The following is a 20,568-nucleotide window of genomic DNA, read 5'->3' on the forward strand; positions in this document are numbered from 1 at the left end:
ATAATCTTAATAAACTATAAATTTTATCTAAAATATATTTACTTACATATTCCCTATTAATCACCATTTTTATTTAAACTTAGTATTTTGACTCAATTCGCTAATTTGCATTCGTTTTTATTTTTACTTTGCAAACTTCCAACTTCCCCTCAAAATGAAATGTAATTTTGCTTTCTCACTTTCACCTACTTTGCAAGATTTTTCGATATATGAATAACAAAACCTGATAATTTGTAACAATTGCTACAACGTAAGATTGTGTGTGTTAAAAGATTTATTTTGAATAAAGTTTACAATGCAAAATGAAATGTAGCTTTACAAATTTAAAATTAAATCAATTTAGTTCGGGTAATGACTTTCCACTTAACTTAGGCAAAGATTTTCTCTTCCCTCCTTTTCTTTGTCACCACTGTACCAGGTTTATGTTGCGCATCAGGATGATTCATCAGCTCGGGTGGGCAGATAGATACCGGACTAGCCGTAACACATTGTTTCAGATCGTAGAACAAAGCACTGTCATCTTTGGTAACAAATGAAATGGCCACACCATTCTTGCCAGCACGTCCTGTACGACCAATACGATGAGTGTAATCCTCAATCGTTTTTGCCATATCGTAATTAATAACGAGCGACACATCTTTAATATCAATACCACGTCCAGCTACATCCGTCGCCACCAGAATGTCTTTGGCTCCAGATTTGAGTGAAGCAAGCGCGTATTCACGTTGTTCTTGACCTTTACCACCGTGAAGTGTACATGAATTGTAACCCAGTTTCTCCAATCCTTTAGCAAGCACGTCGGCGCCTTTCTTTTGATTGACGAAAATGATGACTGGCGGTTCGATGCCTTTGGAAAGTATTTCCATCAGTTTCTTGCGCTTATCATTTTCACCCATCATAAACACGATTTGCTCGGTACGTTCAGTTGGCTTGCCTACAGAACCAATATAGACAGTTGCTGGTCGCCGTAAATATGATCTTGCCAAGCGTTCAACTGCGGGAGGCATGGTAGCGGTAAACATCACAGTTTGTCTGAAATAGTCAACAAAATCAGGAATTCAAGTATTTCAAATTTACATTTTTAGAATACCAACCTGTATTTCTTTTTGGAATAAAAATTTTCCATTAGTTTGTTGGCGTCTTCCGCTTCTTCTGAATCAGGTTTTAAATTTGTTACGGGCATATATTCAAGAATCTTTTGCACATCCGGTTCGAAACCCATATCAATCATACGATCCGCTTCATCCAAAACAATGTATGTACATTGACTCAATACGAGATAACGGTTTTCCAAAACGTCAATTAATCGACCAGGTGTTGCGATTACAATTTCACAGCCTAGTCGTAGACGAAAACCTTGTTCCTCACGAGACAAACCGCCCACCACAACCACTGTGCGTATGCCTAGCGGCTGTCCGAATTTAATAGTTTCCTCCTCAATTTGTTGTGCCAATTCGCGAGTTGGTGCCATAATGATGGCGTATGGACCTTGGTCTGCATCTTCGAGACGCTCTATCTTTGGAAGTGATTGAATCCAAGATAACAGTGGTATAAGGAATGCCAAAGTTTTACCAGAACCAGTTTCTGCTACGCCAATAATGTCGCGATTTTGCAAACCAATTGGTATTGCCTGCCTTTGGATAGGTGTGGGTTCTTTATACCCAACTCGATCAATAATTTCTATGATTTCTTTGGGGAATCCAGATTCAGCCCAGCTGCGTATGGGATTTGGAATTTTACCACCTTTAATCGTGATATTGTAATCTTCACGGAATATACGCCAATCGCGCTCTGTCATCTCCTCGTGTGCTTTTTCAGACCAATGGCGGTCGTCCCATTTTTGTTTATCTTCTTTACGTTTAACCTTTTTAAGTCGCACCTTCTCTTGCTCCTTTTCGGCTTCTGTGCGACGTTTCTCCAATAGATCTCCATAGAACTTACTTTGTGTGCGTTTCTGTTCTTTGATGTCGATGCCTGCCACATTTCCGCGTCCGAAAAACTGTACGTGATGACGCTCTTTATACAAGTTGTTGTAATCAATGGATGTGTCCTCTCCAGCATCCCAATCGAATACGAATTTGCGATCATTTAGCCGACGAACGCGACGTTTCTTCTTCACAATTCCTAAATAGCGCTCACGTATTGCCTCTAATTCTTTTTCTTTATCTTTGTGAGAAAGGTCTTCAGCTCTTTTGTTATCCCTATCCTTGTCCCTATCCCTTTCACGATCGCGATCCCGATCCCGGTCACGATCTCTTCCTTTATCTCTATCACGCCGGTCGTACTCGCGCTCGCGGTCTTTACGATCCATTCTTTCATTTTTGAGTTGTGTGGGCGGTATACCGTAATTATTATTTGTATTTTCGCTGTTTGCTATTGCTGCAGCAGTAGCAGCACTTTGGGCACTACGCATCGCAGCTACCTCTTCTTGGCGTCGTTTTAAGGCCTCTGCCGCTCGTTGCTCTTTGGTAAGGAAGACAGGTTTGCTACGAGTTTCCTCTTCCCTTTTCTTTTTTTCTAGTAATTCTTCTAAGGAAAGAGGTTCTTTCTTCGGTTTGGCATTATCAAAATTCACCATTTTGACCTCCTCCACATCATCGTCCTCTTTGATGATTAGCTTCTTTTCCTCCCTTTCCTCCTTCAATTTTTCGTCGGTACGACGTTTGTCGGTGGTATAATCTCTATCTCGACCACGAGATCTAGAGCGAGGTCGATTACGTTCCTTTTCGCGTTCTCGATCCCGACCTCGATCACGATCACGTTCCCGCTCATGGTCCCGGTCACGCTCACGATCTCGATCTCTATCTCGCCGTTCCCTTGAATGCGATCGACGTCTTTTATCGTTAACCATAATAACTATTTTTTGCCTTTTAACACTTTTGTATAAATCAAAATGGAAAAGCAAAGATTTCTAATGAAAACGTTTGAGTACTACATTTATAAATTGACGCAACTTTTGGCATTTAATCTCTTCTTTTTGTACCTCTAAACCTTCTTAATTCACAATGATGTTTGATACATATTTATCACAAATTAGTTTTGTTGTTGAGGCGGTTTCATAAGGCGGGGCGACGTACTACAAACGTATTGCGTACGAACTGCAATACAACTTAAGTATTAGAAACAAATATTTCGCGTTTACATGCTTTCTGATTTTACTTTTAGCTAAGAGAAAGAAATGGCACATAAAAATACCTGCCGTTCGGAGTCGGCTTGAAACTGTAGGTCCCCCATTTGTGGAACAACGTCAAGCCGCACACCACAAATAGGAGGAGGACATCGGCAAAACACCCAAAAAGAGTGTAAGAGCCAATTATATTTATATATATATATATATATATATATATATAGAAGAGAAAGAAAAAAAACTTTGTGTTTTTATTTAATCGCCTGTTACGTCAGTCAATCAGCTGATTCTGTCGTATTAACTAAGAGCCGAATAACGGTCTGTTATTGAGCACACCTTCTCAATTATTTTCACCATGCAGATGGAGATCGCGAATTTTACTGTTGAAACCTGCAACCTCAGGTGTCTTTTCGTAGTTCGACAACTCAATTCTCAATTCAGCGAGCCGTTTGCGCCCACACAGATTGATTGTGGTAGTGATTTGCTTGATGACATTTTGCAAAAGAAGTGGTAAGACAGGAAGTTGTCCACATGAGAAAGCGGGACAAAGTCAAAACATAAATTTGGCAGATGTACAAAGTGATTAAACGTTGAAATTAAACAAAATAACCAAATAGTTTTCCCATTGGGTTAAAAGTTTTATTTAGCAATCCTATGATTTTACTCAGCGAAAATATAAAGGCACGTTTTATTTTGGGAACACATAACAAAATGTTGCTTTGTTGCAGCCTATCAAATTCAAAGAATCTTTGCAGTTGCTTCAAAAGATTATAGCAAGAAAAAAGGTAAAAGTTACACTATATAATACATATTTATTGCACCATTATGTTAATTTAAATTCCGTTTAAAATAAAACTTCATAAATTTATATTTAGTCCTTTATTTCGCGTTTCTTGAAGTTTCTATTTATATTACTTACAATTTGATAGAAATAAATAATACTATATCTTACTTCAATAATCAAAAACTGTAATTATTGGAAAAAGATCGAAAGAGCTAATCGGTATAAGTAAAATTTGCATAGCCCCTGTGAAAGGCCTTTGTCGTTGTAAACTTTGACTCTATAACTCTATTGTGAATAGAAATAACTACGAAGAAGCATACGTTTACTGTAATTTTACAATCCTATTCGGTATATAAACAAAGTTTATGCTGGTGAAAACTTTGTTTCTTTGGTAAATATTGTTTTTGTGGTGCATAACGTTCGACTTCGAACACAATGTCTTCATTCCGTAAAAAGGTATTACATAAAATAATACAGAATACAATCAAAGATTAATCGATCTAATTTAGAGCACTAGCACAACAGAATCAAGTTCGAGCTCCACATCAGGCAGTTCATCAAGTGGTAGTACTAGCTGTTCAAATTCTGGTAGTAGCTCCTCCGATACTGAATCTAGTAGTTCCGGTGAAGAGAAAAGTGGTGTTGAGGATGCTCCTTCCACAGTTGCTGCCACAAAAACACAAGTAACTACTCGCCGAAAGAGTTCAGAATTCAAGGGCGCAGCGAAAGCGGAAGCGGAAAAGCTTACAGCGAGTGCACAGTCAACCTCGAAAACACGCCCAAGCAACATTAATACTACATCTCTGAGACAACCACGTGTAAGTAACCATTCAAGTGATGATGACCTTCCACCCAATAAGAAGCCGGTAAGACCAGTTGCTGCAAGCAGTACAACACAAAAACGTAAACTCTCCGCTTCAAGTACTTCCACAGCACAAAATCAAAGCAATCAACGAATGATTGGCGGGAAGGTACCTCAAAATAACTCTGGCAGATTAAATTCACAGACAAATAAAACTACGGCTGGAAATGCGAAAGCATCAGCAAATGAAAATGGCGTTGATGGAAAGAAGAATACATCCGCCGTATCGCAAGGATCAGACGATTCAGATCGAGAAGTGTTCTCTTCAAGCAGAAACAAATCTGAACGTAAAGGACACATGAAACTCTCCGCACAAGCTGGTACAACAACTGCTGGAAATACTGCAGAAAACAAATTGAAGCAGACACGGCCGAAGCCACAACCTAAGCGCAATGTGGTTGCAAAATCAAAGAATAAGAGTTCAGAAGAAGATGAAGGGGATACCGAATCGGAAAGTGGCAAAACAACGTCTTCTAGTGAGTCAGAAGCAACGGAGAGTAGTAATTCCTATGATACCCACCCGGTAAAATCGGTAAAAGGAAAACGTGCGCCAACAGCCGCTAAAATAGCAAATTCCGATTCGGATGAAGAAGCGCCACGTAAACTCACGCGATCACTTAGTACCAGACGCTCTAGACAGCAACAAAAATCCACGGGTGGCGTCAACGGCGGATCTGAAAGCGAATCAGATGTAGATTTAGACACCGAGAAGCATTCGCTGTCTAAAAGTCCAGCAAAACGCTGCATATCAACCAGTGGCGGTAGTAAATGCAAAGTAAAGAAAGAGACTGGGGTATTTGGTTCAGCACCAGCAAAGCCGCGTTCGCTATCACCACCGCAACAAATGGAGAAGAAATGTCCGATAGAGGGATGTGACTCGTCAGGCCATTTAAGCGGTAATTTAGATAGACATTTTCTACCCGAGGCCTGCCCAATTTATCACAATATGTCAGCATCAGAGTGCAAAGAACGTGTCAACGAAAGAAAACTTCGGAATGAGCGACGTTTGCGAAGTAGTAACAGTAATTTGGCTAATGCCGATGCATGCAATCCCAAAGGACGCACAAATGAACAAACCGAATTTTTGGCGAAAATTCGCGAATCGCGTTCAAGATTTCGCCCAATAGCGGCGACCATAAACGCCGACAAGGTAAAACTTGAAAAAGATTGCACTGATGAGGATCGTGAGCCTAACTTAATTGGACTAGTGCCCGATTACGATCTGCAATTGTTTCGCGACGCTCAAGCAATCGCATCCGAGAAAGTAGAAGATGAATTGAAAGACTTGCCTGTTGGAAAGGGCATAAAGTAAGTAAAGTAAATACCGACATGAACGTTTAAAAAGCACTTTCTACTTTAGGTATATTACAATGGGAAAATATAAGATGAAGGTTTGGTATCAATCACCATATCCCGACGATGCCGCGCGTCTACCTCAAATGTACATTTGTGAGTTCTGTCTAAGATATCAAAAATCAGAAACTGGGATTAAGCGGCACGCAGAGAAGTGTGTGTGGCGGCATCCGCCAGGCGACGAAATATATCGAAAAGGCAAACTGCAAGTGTGGCAAGTGGATGGTAAACGACATAAACAATACTGTCAACATTTATGCCTTTTGGCAAAATTTTTTCTGGACCACAAAACACTTTACTACGACGTGGAACCATTCCTTTTCTATATAATGACATTGGCGGATGTGGATGGTTGTCATACAGTGGGATACTTTAGCAAGGTAAGTTAGCGGCGTAAGGGAGACTAGAAAAGATATGTTATTTAATAACCAATTTTAATTGGAACTTTAACTCAATTCTCGCAAATTTTAGACGAGTAGCTCTTTGAAAAGATAGGTTTACAATTAAACCCCTATTGCAGAAGCTGTGAAGACCTTTCAAAGCATGATACTATTGAGCACTTTCTCTGTAAATGCCCGGGTGTGGCAGCGCTAGATGTATAAGGTCACTGGGTGCCCCTTTCTTTGACAGCCTGGGGCAGTGCGCCAAACTAAATTTCATTAATCTCTTCGATTACATCAACAGATTTACTTGGCTGGCTGTAGTTATCTGCCTGTTGGAGGTCTCATAATGGTATCAAAACGGCGCTTTAGTTTGGGGAGCTTGGCGTGTGCCAGAGTGGTACTTCAACAATTTCACATATTTACCTACCTTCTCTTGGCAAATTGTGGAGACCCATTTAAGGGCTTTCCTACAAACGGCCAGATCTACTACAGTTTTTTGTCGATCAAAGGACCTAATTTGTTCTTGTCTCTAAATATATCAACATAATTTTACATTTTTTAACATTTCTTTAATTTTTTACATAAACACAAATGTTGTGCACTTGCGAGACTAACAACTTTATGAGGGAGGAGGATTTCAAAGATATAATTCCAAACGTAGTAACTGCATAGAATATTTCAAAATAAAAACCAGAACAAATCAATAAAAAAAAAAATTTTTTCACGATGATGCCGAAAAAAAATTCAACCACTTCTCACTACTTCTACGTTCTACGTAACCGCAACGACCCGGATTTATATCCGGCAAAGGACTGGTACTACAGCAGCATGTATGGGATGGGGAATGTTTATGCTGCAACAACAACAACTATTTACGCTTGCAGGGATCCTTTCATTTTCGAAACATTAAAAAATCCTAGTATATAAAATTACACTATGTTACAAAAAACATAAAATTTGTAAGGCTGTTTAGACTTTCAATTACATAGAAAACTCATTTGCTCGCAGTGCACATTAGCCTGATAATAATAATATAAAAACCGTTAAGCTTTTACAAATTTTGTAAAAATAAAATGAACACTTAAACTTCTGTATTCAGTGCCAATTTTGCGAATATTTAGGCTACTTGCCTCAAATGTTCGCAGTTTCTTATGGAATTTTAGGCAACTCGATTAATTTTGTAACAGAAATACTCTCACCGTACGCCTAGAACTAATTATGAATGTGCATGTAATGCACCCTCAGACATACATATGTACATACATCGGTATGTACATAAAAATGAAGGTACGAGCTTACACTTTGTTCTTGACCATACCCAAAAAAAGTTGTAACTGTAAGTGTAAATTATGTACAGAATTTGCTCCTCAGTTCCTCGACCTGCCCCGACTCCAATTCCGATGCAACTTGCAGCTTCTGATGTACGCGCATGTCTGGGCCGTGTCGTGAGCATGGCGAATGTGGTGAATGTAACAGCAAACGCAGAAGCAGGCGAGTGGCGGGCGATGGTGTTGGCTGGCGCGACAAAATCTCATTGATTTTTCTTCTACAGTGGTGCAGTAGTAGCCGGCAATGCACAGCACAGCTCAAAAGGGAACAGCAGACTGGGTCTGTGTTACAAATTGCGCATGTCGTGGTCTTAGCTTTTTGTTAGCTGTACGCTTGTTGGTACTAACCACATTGGCACCACCGGCTTACACATCTTCGTCGTTGCCTTTAAGTTAAAAAAGATCGGGATAGTCAGTGCTATTGTTGTTGTGTTGCCTCTTCCATTCAAGCCACCTTTCAGTGTTATAAAAATCAGACAGCGCTTGAGGGCAGAGAGTCTTGTAAGCGCCTACACCATTTCATCACCGAAATACGCTCAAGTCTGACTGTCTCCCTATGTGATAAAAAAAAAAGTACTAGCATAGTCGAGAGTGGACGAGACGACTTCATACTTTGCAATATCATCATCCGATTATATGTAGATGCAAACATCCGTTGAATTTGTTTGAATTGTTGTTGGGATCTATAGCTAGGTGGGCATGTATGTATGAGTAGAGTAGGTCGGGATGCAATCTGATGATGAATGTACGCATAAGGTGTCATTGTAGGTGTCCGTACATGCATACAATGGCAGAGCGAAGTTACTGTTTCGGCGTTGCTTTTGTGGTAGGTTCAGAAGCGTTGCTTCTATTGGCTGCCGAATCGTTGACGAAATTCGTTTCTGTCTGGAGGTTGTAGTATGCGCATGAACATACGCACATACATATGTGTATACACATGTATTTATGTTTATCAAAGTAGAAAACTTAACTTTCCGTACATACATGCATATATACATACATTCCTACATGCATCTGCACATATAAACATAAGCCTGTTTGCATTGTTAGTAGATGCAATAATACAAGGACTATGCACATACATATGTATGCAGATGTGTATACACAAATACACATATTTCTATGGGTATTCCCCTAGGAATGAGACTTTACTGTTACAACAAGTTCCCACTTAGCCAACGACCCACCCAAACCAAAGCCGCCCGTTCCACGCCCTTGAGCTGTGCATTGCAGACGGCGAAAGGCAACCGGCACTCGTTTGCTATGCCAACAGTAACGACAACAATAAAAACAATGAAAATAACAACAAACGGCAGACAAATCGCAGACGAATGGGAAGAGAGCAGACAAGTGCATACGTAGTCAACGTCGACGACAACAGCAGTCTCGTATTCGGTCTCTGCCGCTGCCGCTGCCACTACCTCTGCCGCTGCTTATGTGAATTGACTGCGTTACAAAAGCACATATGCGCTTATCTGTGTATGTGTGTATGCATGATATTTACGTCGTCGTTGTCGGCGCAGACGCGAAGTCGGAAGCTTCGGATTGTAGCCAATGAACAATGAGCGGCATTCAAACTGAGTGGGGCGCGAAGGGTGTGCGCGCACAGAGTTGCTCTCTGCAACTGGGTGCAACGTAATGAGGTCGTGAACCTTTTCGTGCTTATGAGGGAGTACGTAACAATGGAAAATCGCAACACGTATTTCCCGGCTGAAGTTTGGTGGCGAGCGGCAAGTTGCAAGCGGTTGTACTGGCCTGGACGCTTTTTGGGCAGCATCATCAGAAAAGGATGCCGCAAATATAGCAATTGCAGCAACTTACTCCATTTTGTTGCTGTTGCACAGGCGTCAACTTTTCGGTTGTTTTGGGGCGCTCATTTTTTGTTTGTTTGTTTTTTGCTAGATATTTTTGTCTGGCTTCCGAATTTTCGAGTGCAATGGCATGGATAACGGGATGGCACAGGAGCGAGATTTTATTCGCCCCACTTAAAGGATGCTGACATTGTCTGCGCCGGTAGTCTGAACAACGTGGTGGTTGTATTTTATCGCAACCGCGAACGAAAATCTAGTTGGGACAGGGCACGCATACGCCCAGACAATACACGATTGTAAGTACATATGTACATATGTACATACATGCATATGCAACGTTTGCCGCAACGACAGCTCCCTTTATTTTACTCACTACTAAAACGACTATGACTTCGATAAGTTGTGGTCAATGAACCCCGAAAATTCAAAATTTCATGTGACTGTTCAAATCCTTTGTGCAAATGAAATTTTAGAAATCAAGTAGGTAGATATACATACATACATACATATGTACATATATATATGCACTTTACTCGATCGAAGTAGGAGTAAGGAAAAATTTATAAATTTAGCTGGATTCGGTAATAGCGTTTACAATATTATAAATAAAGAGAAGCATAGAGCCTCGTAATTAAACAGTTTTGAAGATTGTTAAATGACTTTGAGTAGAAACAATTAATTGAAAATGTTAATATTTTATAAAGAGGGCTCAACTCTGATATTTTTGTGTAACGGTTTTCAAATTCTGTATTTCTTGTCTTTAACTTGCACGGCTTACGTTGCGCTGAGGGAAGATTTTTAATATTTTCAATACCTTAGTAACGGTAATCCTCAAAAGTAAAAAAAACGAATTACTATTAATGTAATCAATCTTCTAATTATCTTATAATATGTTCACATATAAGTAGATTATCTGCTTTTTCGAGCCCAACCTCCAAAACCCGATGTTTTCTGTGTTATCGATAATTACACAGGTCTGTAAAAAAATGGGTTCGGAATGTTCTATGAAAGTGTAGTGTCATTTCCGAAGTAATTTTTTGCGTAGAATCCGAATCCGGGGTTTAAATTGCTCTATCACGTCAGGACTTTGAGATATCCTAACCTAAAAGTACAAAAAACGCTGTTTTTGCCCATTTTTGAGGTTATGTAGCTACGAAGATTTTGCTCTTCATAAAAAAGTAGACCTGTTATTTTAAATTATAAGTCTTCCTCTTTTAAATGCCGTTGAGTTTGCTCAAATATCTTAATTTTTCACTGAGATATCGCATTTTGAAGTCTTCATGTTATTTTTTTTGTGCGACTATGTAATCGACCGTATCACGTCTCATGTTATCTCAATGGATTTTCGAATATCGAAAAATTCACAAACATGGAAACTTCTAAATGCGATATCTCAGTGAAAAATAAAGATATTTAAGCAAACTCAACGGCATTTACAAGAGGAAGACTTATACTTTAAAATACCACGTCTACTTTTTTATGAAGAGCAAAATCTGCGTAGCTACATAACCTCAAAAATGGGCAAAAACAACGTTTTTGCACTTTTAGGCTAGGATATCTCAAAATCCTGACGTGATAGAGCAATTTAAACCCCGGATTCGGATTCTACGCAAGAAATTACTTCGAAAATGGCCCTACACTTTCCTAGAACAAAACGTTGTTGACCTGTGTTATTATTACGAATATAAGGAAAACGGTAGAGTAAAAACTAAATAAAATGCACACCGGCAAAGAAAAGAGGTTTGTAGACATAATTGTAATAAAATTTTTGCTAGATATTCTTAATTATGCATTCATTTTATAGAAAAAATCGTGTGACCTTGAAGCGTGAACATTTTTTTTCGCTGTCGATGGACTTGTTCACCTGGCAGGCTCCAACATTTTCGACGCTTAGGGTTGTCATAATAGATCCACTTTTCATCGCCAGTGACGATGCGATGCAGAAAACCTTTTCTTTTCTGTCGTTCAAGAAACATCTCACACGTCACCAAACGTCTCTCGATATCCCTCTTCTTCAATTGATGTGGCACCCAGTTACCTGCTTTCTGGACCATTCCCATCGCGTGCAAACGTTTACCGACGCTTTATCTGTCAACATCCAACTCTTTAGACATATCATCAAGGATTTGGCATGCATCTTCATCCAATAATTGTTGTAGTTGAGTATCTTTGAATTTTTTCGGTGCCCCTTCGCGATCTTTATCACTCACGTCGAAATTGCCACTTTAGAAGCGTCGAAACCATTTTTTATAAGTTGTATTTGATGGAGCGTAATTACCGTAAATATTTATCAATATACGACATGTTTCAGCTGCACTTTTCTTTAAAAGGTAATAATGAAGCATGACCTCCCGCAAATGCTGTTTTTTTCGAGACGAACGTACACATTTTTGTCGTCAGATTTGATTTTATCTTCTAGCATTTCTAATTCAAAATTTCAATTGTTGTGTTCAACAAAGCGAAGATGTTGGGAAACTCATAGAGCATTATTGATGCTACTCTTTGTGGTTCGTCGTCGGCTGCGCTTTGTCGTGATTGTCGAATCAGGGCTGTAGTTCGAGCTCTTCACGTTTATCTCTCCTTTAGCGGCTGTTGCGTAATAAAATTAAGTAGCGTAGAGAAATAATCCTTTCCCAACTCTTATATAGTAAATACTATTTGGTTTTTAGCTGTCATTGGCCTTGACTCATCCTTGTTTTAATACCAAGCTTTCATAAATGCGATTCTGCACTAAAGCTTCTTTTTTTTCGTTCAACAATTTAATTGAACAGAACGCTGAACCACGACAGTTTTATACATAGAACTTACTTTTACTATCGCGTGCTTTTTAAGCTATGTGAACGTACTTTAAGATTACGATTGCAGCAATCGACTGCAGTAATTTCGGACCTTCGACTGGAACTAGATTTAAAGAATTAAATTTCATGTTTATGTAAATATGTTATAATGAGAAAATGATAACAATTTCAAGGATGACAGAAAAACCATGTAAAGTTTTACCAGGAATGCAGTGGTTATCTTCGCAGTGCTTTTTATTGAACATTTTTCCCGTTTAAGTTTCGCACATTTCGTGTATTGTTTCATTTACGATTGCTCAAACAATTTTATTTTCCAAAATGTTGACACTAAAACATTTGTAATCGTTAACTAAAGACAAATTTCAATTTTATATTTGTAATTTGAATTTTTCGAAAATTAATGTAATTACAATATAAAATTCATTAGTTGAACGATTACTTCTTCTTCTTCTTCTTCTTAACGCGATAACCGCTTACGCGATTTTGGCCGAGTTTAACAAAGCGCGCCAGTCGTTTCTTTCTCGTGCTAACCGGCGCCAATTGGACATACTAAGTGAAGCCAAGTCCTTCTCCACCTGATCTTTCCAACGCAGAGGAGGCCTTCCTCTTCTTCTACTACCACCAGTTGGACGATTACAGTAATACTAAAATTTTGAAATTGTGAATAAAATAATCGTATTCGTAGAAGCACCGAATGGCTCATGCAACTCTTACCAACCAACTCTGGTAACCGGCAAAAATTATGACGATTCATTCCCACAATAGTCGGTTCGACGTTACTGGAACGACCTGAATTAATGTCCGGCCAAGAACTACCACACCTCACCAGAGGAGACTTTTCTCTTCCTTTGCTACCACCAGTTCAGAGCCGGAGCTTTTGTATCCATTCGGACGACATGACCCAGCCAACGTAGCATCTGGATCTTTATCCGCTGCGCTATGTCTATGGCGTCGTAAAGCTCACACAGCTCATTGCTTCATCGCCTACGATACTACGACACTCGTCGTCACCAAAGGTCCAAAAAATCGTCCGCAGAATCCTTCTCTCAAACACTCTAAGGGGTCCCAACAACAACAATTCGATTCGACGATACCAAAACAGCTCGGATTTATAGCCGGCCAAGGACTGTCACTTCAGCACCATACGCCAGTTATGGTCATAACAACAATAAAATACAAATTTTAACTAACTCTTGATCGTTTACCAAGAATTATTCGTTCGTTTTAATGTTTATTGTTCACAACTATGACCTTTGTATATTTGATGTACCAAGTACCAATACGTTGAGCCATGACATTGGCGTATAAGCGTTTCACGGGCTGGTCCAAATCTAAAACACTTTGCCAGTGTAATTTATCATTTGCGGAGTTGCGGCATTTATACGTACTATCAAGAGCAAACAAGTCTTTCTGAACAAACTCGGATGTGTTCACAGACACTTCTGCTTTCCTTATCCACCTACACGTGCCGAATCGAAGGATCTTTTCACCATATCATTATAAAGTTCATATAGAGATCATTCCATGTTTTCGGTTTGCGGAGTGAATTTAGGTTTAGGTAGATTGAATACAGTGCAATTAACAAGTTAAAGTTTGTTTTACTGCCATGCCTACCACTACAACTATCTCGAAATGATAGAAAATGAGTAGAGTAAGCTTCTTTTCCAGTAACCGGTTAAACAGCTATTAAACAATGCACTAAATGCCCGATAAAAAAAATATAAAAATATAATTGGCGCGTACTCTTCTGTTACGTATTTGGCTCAGCTTCTACTCCTTTTAAGCCGACTCCAACCGGCAAATGGTTTTTATGAGGAACTTTTTCGTGGCAGAAATATAGTCGGAGGTTTGCCATTTCCTGCCGAGGGGTAATCGCTATTAGAAAAAACTGTTTCTATCATTTTGCTGTTTCATGCATGATAATTTCTCTAATATGTGAATATATGAATTTATGTACTGAATAATTTAACATCTATCTCTAATATCTCTTTGCAGGAAAAGAACTCGTTTTATAACGTTTCGTGTATACTAACGCTTCCGCCGTATCAACGAAAGGGCTATGGACGTCTGCTAATTGACTTCAGTAAGTGCTTTAACTTTAATAAATTTAATATATATATACTTAATTTAGTCTCACAAATGCTAAAAATGAATTAAGTGCTGAGAAAAGACTTCCAGGAGAGAAATCGCAATTAGTTGAATTTGTGGGATATGTGGAAATTCTTATACCGTAAAAGAAAGCTGAACAAATTTACGTCACAGTTTTGAAACTACCCTGAGGTCAATCGTTGGGAATTGTATAGCTTGACATTTATTATTGTAGCTAAAATGTACTCGGAATCTATTTATATCTATAGCTGTAGTAGTTACTCGATCTATGCTTAGTGATAGCCGAGAAATGTGGTGAAGATCATACGGAATTGGCTATTGTGGCAGTGATCATCGTCGTGCGTGTGTGTGTGCGAGTATTCATAAATTATTGTACTCAATTTATGGGTATTTTCAGACAAGAGTAATGCAAAGTATAGGTACACGCTCCAACCGTAGTTTCAACATGGGCATGTTGGATAAACAGTTGTATCACGTAGAGTATGGTTGTATGTTGATTCAACGGTTGCATGAAAATTAAAATGTTTTAGTTTTGGTGGGTGGAGTTAGCGGTTGTACAGTGAGTTGGAACGTTTGTTTATATTTTTCTTTTAGTTATTTACGCAGAAAAAAAATTTAAAAAATATATTAAAAAAAAAAAAAAAAAAAAGTAAAATTAAAAATTAAAAAATACATAAATAATAAATAAAAATGAAATTAAAAATATTAAAGAAAAAATTTAAAAAATTTTTGTTCAAATAAAATAACAAATCTTCTTCTTCTTAAAAATCTTCTTCGTATAAAAATGATTTTTTGTCTGTATGTTCGCGATGAACTCAAAAACTATTGGACCGATTATTATAAAAATTACAGTTAGTAATAAATAAAATAAAATGTCATTAATTATTATTGAGATTTCATTTGATTCCTGCATTTTAAAAATAAGATTCAAAATTAAAAAGTATTAAAAATGAAAATAAAGTAAAAAAAATTAATAAAATAATAAAAAATAGCAAAATAATAATAAAACAAAAAATTTAAAAAAATTGTTATTAAAAAAATTTGTTTTTTAAATGAAATAAGAAATAATATGTAATAAATAAAATAAATTTCACTAACAACATTAAAACAATAATAAACAAATTAAAATTATTAAAACAAAAAAACAAACTAAAAATAATTAAAAATATTAAAAAAAAACAAATTAACAAAAAAAAAAAAAAAAAAAATTATTTTTAAAATAAAATAAGAAATAATATATAATACAATAAATAAAATAAAATCTCATCAATTATTATTATTGAACAAATTTCACTAACAACATTAAAAAAAAATAAACAAATTAAACCAAAATTAAAAATATTAAAAAAAAATCAAATTAAATTTAAAATTTTTTTTTTAAATAAAATAAGAAATAATATATAATAAATAAAATAAACTTTAATCAACTATTAATATGAAGCAAATTTTACTTGATTCCTCCTAAAATATTTATAAAATAATAAAAAAGAAATCATTTCTTTTTTAATATAATAAATACTAAATAAAATAAAATTAAAAATTTATATTGTAAAAAAAAATTAAAAAATTAATAAAAAAAGTTAGTAATAAATTAAAAAATTAAAAGAAAAATGAAACAAAAAACAAGATACGTGTATACTAGGCCTGGTCGCCCATTGCTCTGTGAAAATCATATTCTAGGGATCAAAATAAGAAACTTTGCCGAAGGAACCATACCTCTGAACGAATTCTTATGTCCCCCAATTTGGGTCGAACTTTTTAGTTTCTTTTCTATAACTCACTTAAATTAATTTTTTCATTTACATCAGTTCTAAATAAATTTCTTAAGAGAAAAAATAGCTATTATTATAAATAAATAATAAATATTATTATAAATAAATAAAAATAAGGAAAAAACATAGCCATTTAGCTGATTTTTTCATGTAAAGGCCCAAAATGGTGATATTTTTAAATTGGGGGACATCAGAATTCTTTTTAGAGGTATGGTTCCTTCGGCAAAGTTTCTTATTTTGATCCCTAGAATACGATTTTCACAGAACAATGAGCGATTTTTAAATCGGCCCGCCCTAGTGTATACTAAACCACCGTCCAACTCATTGTACAACGTGTCGATACAACGGTTGGAGCGTGTATACTCTGCATAATTGTTGCTTACTTCTAGCGCCGAATTGATTATACATACAACATCAATAATCGTTCTTTAGCATAATAAGCCGAATCCTTAAATCGCAGCCTATTTGTGTATTTGTAATCGAGGTACTCACACTATTTTCCTTCTTTGGCGATTTGTTAGTTGGAACTTCGGGAAATGTGTTTTGCTGTGAAAGACCTTTTTGATTTATTTCTATTAGTTTGGTAATGCTTTTTCGCACCAGCTGATTTATAGCAATTTCATTGTACCCAAGTAAAATTTAAAACAAAAAAATTAAAAATGCCGAGATGTAGCAAGAACTCAAAAATTATTAATAAATTCGTAGTTCAATTTCGACATTCTCAGTCAAAAAATTTAAAATAAGTCTCTCAATCCTCTATTTTCTTAGGGATTCTAGCGCTTGCGAATCAGCTTCGTTTCATCCACTGCAAGAGTGCATCCTTGAAATATCAAATGTTTCACTATAAAAATTGTTTACCTACCATTTATTCCTTCACGTTTTGATATTTTAAACTAAAACTTTGTGATTCTGAACAATTTTATGTGAAAAATTACATCAATTAAATGCCCATATGACAGGGGAGGTAAAATCCGCCAAACAGTCGATTCATGAATGCCTAATTGTTGAGAACGTCGAGATATCGAATATCGATGCTGAAGGTTGCGCAGTAACACTTGGCGCTACAGCTGGAATATTCTCAGCAGAACTCCCAGTTTCTACTCGACCAGTCCTTTTTCTATACTCGACAGAACCAGTTTCTTGATATTTTTTCACCAACCTTTAGATTGTCGAATTTTGGTGGACGAGTATTTCCATAAAAAAATCACAAATTTTGCGATATGTTCTTCGTGGTCTAGACCACGCAAATTGCACCTATTTTCACAATTTTTTTACCATTAAAAATAAAAAAACTATATATTAACTTTTCGTGCTTATTACTACATCTATTGAGCATACAAACAATTTTTTTTTTATTTTTAAAACAATATTTATTATTATAAAAATGCCGCTGAAGTTGACCCTCCCGAAAAATCGGACCCGGACGATGTAGGTGACTTCGAGACTTCTGTTCATTTGAAACACAAAATTCAAGAAGATTCTTAATCAGAAAGCGTGCAGTTATGGTCGGAACTTGAACAAATCGAAAAAATTAAAAACTGACAAAATGGAGCGCTTTTGAAAAAAAGTTCGTAAAATCGGGTATTTTTCCACTAGTTTTTTAGTGTAAAAAATAGGAAATTATTTAAATAAAATTATGATTCTACTTACGACGATAGCCATATACAGCATATTCAAATTTCAAGTGCTTCGGTTTAATATTTTTTTTTGTTTTCATCCCCGTCTTGCCGAAAAAAGTCGTTTCGAGATAAATGAGTTCAGGAGCGCGCGCACCGCTCTCTACCTACTTAATGGGCTGTAGAAGCTATAATATTGGGAATTCCCGCATGAAAATTTCACAGTATATTCTTAAGATACTATATTTTCGAAATATCGAAAAATTGAATTGATTTTTTGAAATTTCTAGACCACCGGGCCTCCTTAAAAATCGACCATTTTTGTAATAAGTTTCAGTAATTTTAATGCGTTGTTCTATCGTGTAAAATTGTACATCTGTCTCCTTTACAAAAATGAAAGAGGATATAAAAATAGATGCCGTCTAGGAATTATTCACTTTGGAAAGACCCTTTGCATATGCAATAGAGTATTTGTGCATAAGTTGAGTTTTGAGACTAAATATGTATTAATTTAATTTCTTAATTTTAACCTGATTGTGATTGTTTGATATTTACATTACGAAATCGAAATTTTAACGAATTTTACCTCTAAATGCACGCTCGGTTCAAAAAATTATTGCGTTACTATGGAAACTATAGGACAACACAACGGACCCAACTTGCGGTCTATGTGGCACTTCGATGCGGGACCACCCTTAAACCAACCCAACTATGGAAGCTAACGGTAATACGAGGGGTGCCTTTTATATGTCAGGATTAGAGAACGAAAACAAATTTTAATCATCGAAAATCACTTTATTGTTTTTAAAAATATTCTCCATGAAGATCTATACACTTTTGCATGCGTTTGAACCAATTGTCGAAGCACTTTTGCCACTCTGAATGAGGTACCTCCAAAACATGCATTCTGAATGCCGCAACCGCTTCTTCAGGTATATGTATATTATAAAGAAGTCATTCGGTGCCAAGTCAGGACTATACGGCGGATGACCATTAATTTGATGTTTTGGGTGCTCAAAAATGCAGTTGTTTGAGCCGATGTGTGAGACCTCGCATTGTCCTGGTGAACAGTGATCCGTCTTTGGCGATTGGTTTTCCTAATTTCTTGGAAGACAACTGGCAAACAAATGGTTGTGTACCACTCAGAATTTACTGTTCTGCGTTGTGCTAGTGGTACGGTTGCGACATGTCCAGTTTTTCCGAAAAAACACGCGACCATTTGCTTGGAAGTGCTTTGCGCGTGAACAACTTTTGTTGGATTTGGCTCATCTTGAAAAACCCATACAGCCGACTGCTGTTTACTTTCGGGCTCATACGCGTAAATCCATGATTCATCACCTGTCACGATGTCATAGACGTGTTTCGAAGCCCCGCGATCGTATTTTTTGAGCATTTCCTTCGACCAATCGACACGAGCCTTTTTTTTTTTGAGCGATTGACAAATTGTGTGGGATCCAACGCGAACAAATTCTTTTGACAGTCAAATGTTTATGCAATATTGAATGTATGCGGGTCCACTAATGCCCAAGATTGTCTCAATCTCACGATAGGTCACATGACGATCTTGCAATATCAGTTCGCGCACAGCATCAATGGTTTTCGGAACAACTGATTTTGGACGACCTTCACGAAATTCGTCTTGGAGTGAACTACGGCCACGATTGAATTCACCATACCATCGATAAACACTGGTCCTTGATGGAGCTTCATCGCCAAAAGATGAATTAAGTTCATCCATGCAATGTTGCTGAGTTAATCCCCGTCGAAAGTTGTAAAAAATAATCGCACGAAAATGTTCACGATTTAATTTCATTTTTGGACCGAGATGAATCTTTTAAGTTACTGTAAACAACACAAATAGCGCTGGTATTTCAAAACGTTCTGAGTACGTAAAAGCCAAAAAATGTCAAACTTTGCGATACAGCTGTCAGTTGCCAGATTGCAACACCAGGGTTGCCAAATCCCGAAATATAAAAGGCACCCCTCGTACAAACATTGAAAAGGGTCACTAATTAAACTTATTGCTGTTCGAGTTATAATCTATTTTTTTATTATTGTTCCACTTTTTTGTACAGTTTAATGTCTTACGGCCAGGCCGCTGACATTGAACCGTAAATTTTCGTACCAATAGCTAATATATAGGCATATACAAACTTATGTATATAGCAGGTACTTTCTGCTTCTTCAGGTGTTACTATAATCAGGTTACCTTAAAAAGACGGCTTTTTTGGTTGAGTGCGAAAAATGCACATTTACCCATCCATACTCGTACACTTTTCGTAATGATATCGCATTTAATGCAAACTCTGATTACTCATTTCATTCACGACAAAAGCAAAGCTGATGAGTCAGTAACACGAGAAATTTAGTAACCAAATAAAAGCAGAAATTATGTCCAGTTATTCATTCGCAAAAAATTTCTGTATAAATGAATGTGCGAATGGGTTCACACATTTGTGTGTGTGGCGCTTTTTTCCATGACCACAACTAAATCCTAAAATTGTTATAATATTTTCCTTATAAAAATGTATTAATGAAATTATTGCTTTGTGCTTGGAAAATTCATTGTTATGCCACACCTATGTATTGCCGTCGCTGTAACTGCTTCGCTTTTGAATTTTTGAA

At 36.9% G+C, this 20,568-nt stretch overlaps 2 protein-coding genes across 2 annotated transcripts in view; one reads left to right on the forward strand and one right to left on the reverse strand.

The window, feature by feature from the left end:
* Positions 1-256: 256 nt before the first annotated feature.
* Positions 257-2,994, reverse strand: LOC128865408 (probable ATP-dependent RNA helicase DDX23). Its single transcript, XM_054105758.1, has 2 exons — positions 1,095-2,994; positions 257-1,032 (listed from the first exon to the last, which is right to left on the reverse strand). Exons 1-2 carry the CDS (start codon positions 2,849-2,851, stop codon positions 369-371), a joined length of 2,421 nt encoding a protein of 806 aa, XP_053961733.1. The 5' UTR covers positions 2,852-2,994; the 3' UTR covers positions 257-368.
* A 1,242-nt stretch (positions 2,995-4,236) lies between these two features.
* LOC128862919 (histone acetyltransferase KAT7) overlaps positions 4,237-20,568 on the forward strand; it is a 36,325-nt gene continuing 19,993 nt past the window's right edge. Inside the window, exons 1-4 of the mRNA XM_054101746.1 lie at positions 4,237-4,367; positions 4,421-6,081; positions 6,134-6,506; positions 14,442-14,529. Coding sequence (XP_053957721.1) covers positions 4,347-4,367; positions 4,421-6,081; positions 6,134-6,506; positions 14,442-14,529 — 2,143 coding nt within the window. The 5' untranslated portion in view covers positions 4,237-4,346. The remainder of the gene's footprint in view (positions 4,368-4,420; positions 6,082-6,133; positions 6,507-14,441; positions 14,530-20,568) is intronic.

Source organism: Anastrepha ludens, chromosome 5, assembly GCF_028408465.1.
Source record: "Anastrepha ludens isolate Willacy chromosome 5, idAnaLude1.1, whole genome shotgun sequence".
Lineage (NCBI taxonomy): Eukaryota > Metazoa > Arthropoda > Insecta > Diptera > Tephritidae > Anastrepha > Anastrepha ludens.

What these genes read in the sequence shown, in the direction of transcription:
- LOC128865408 (XM_054105758.1), bottom strand. Translation starts at nt 2,851, where the DNA reads ATGGTTAACGATAAAAGACGTCGATCGCATTCAAGGGAACGGCGAGAT. An exon ending in TATTCCAAAAAGAAATACAG is followed by an intron (nt 1,033 to 1,094) that starts GTTGGTATTCTA and finishes TGACTATTTCAG; the next exon opens with ACAAACTGTGATGTTTACCG.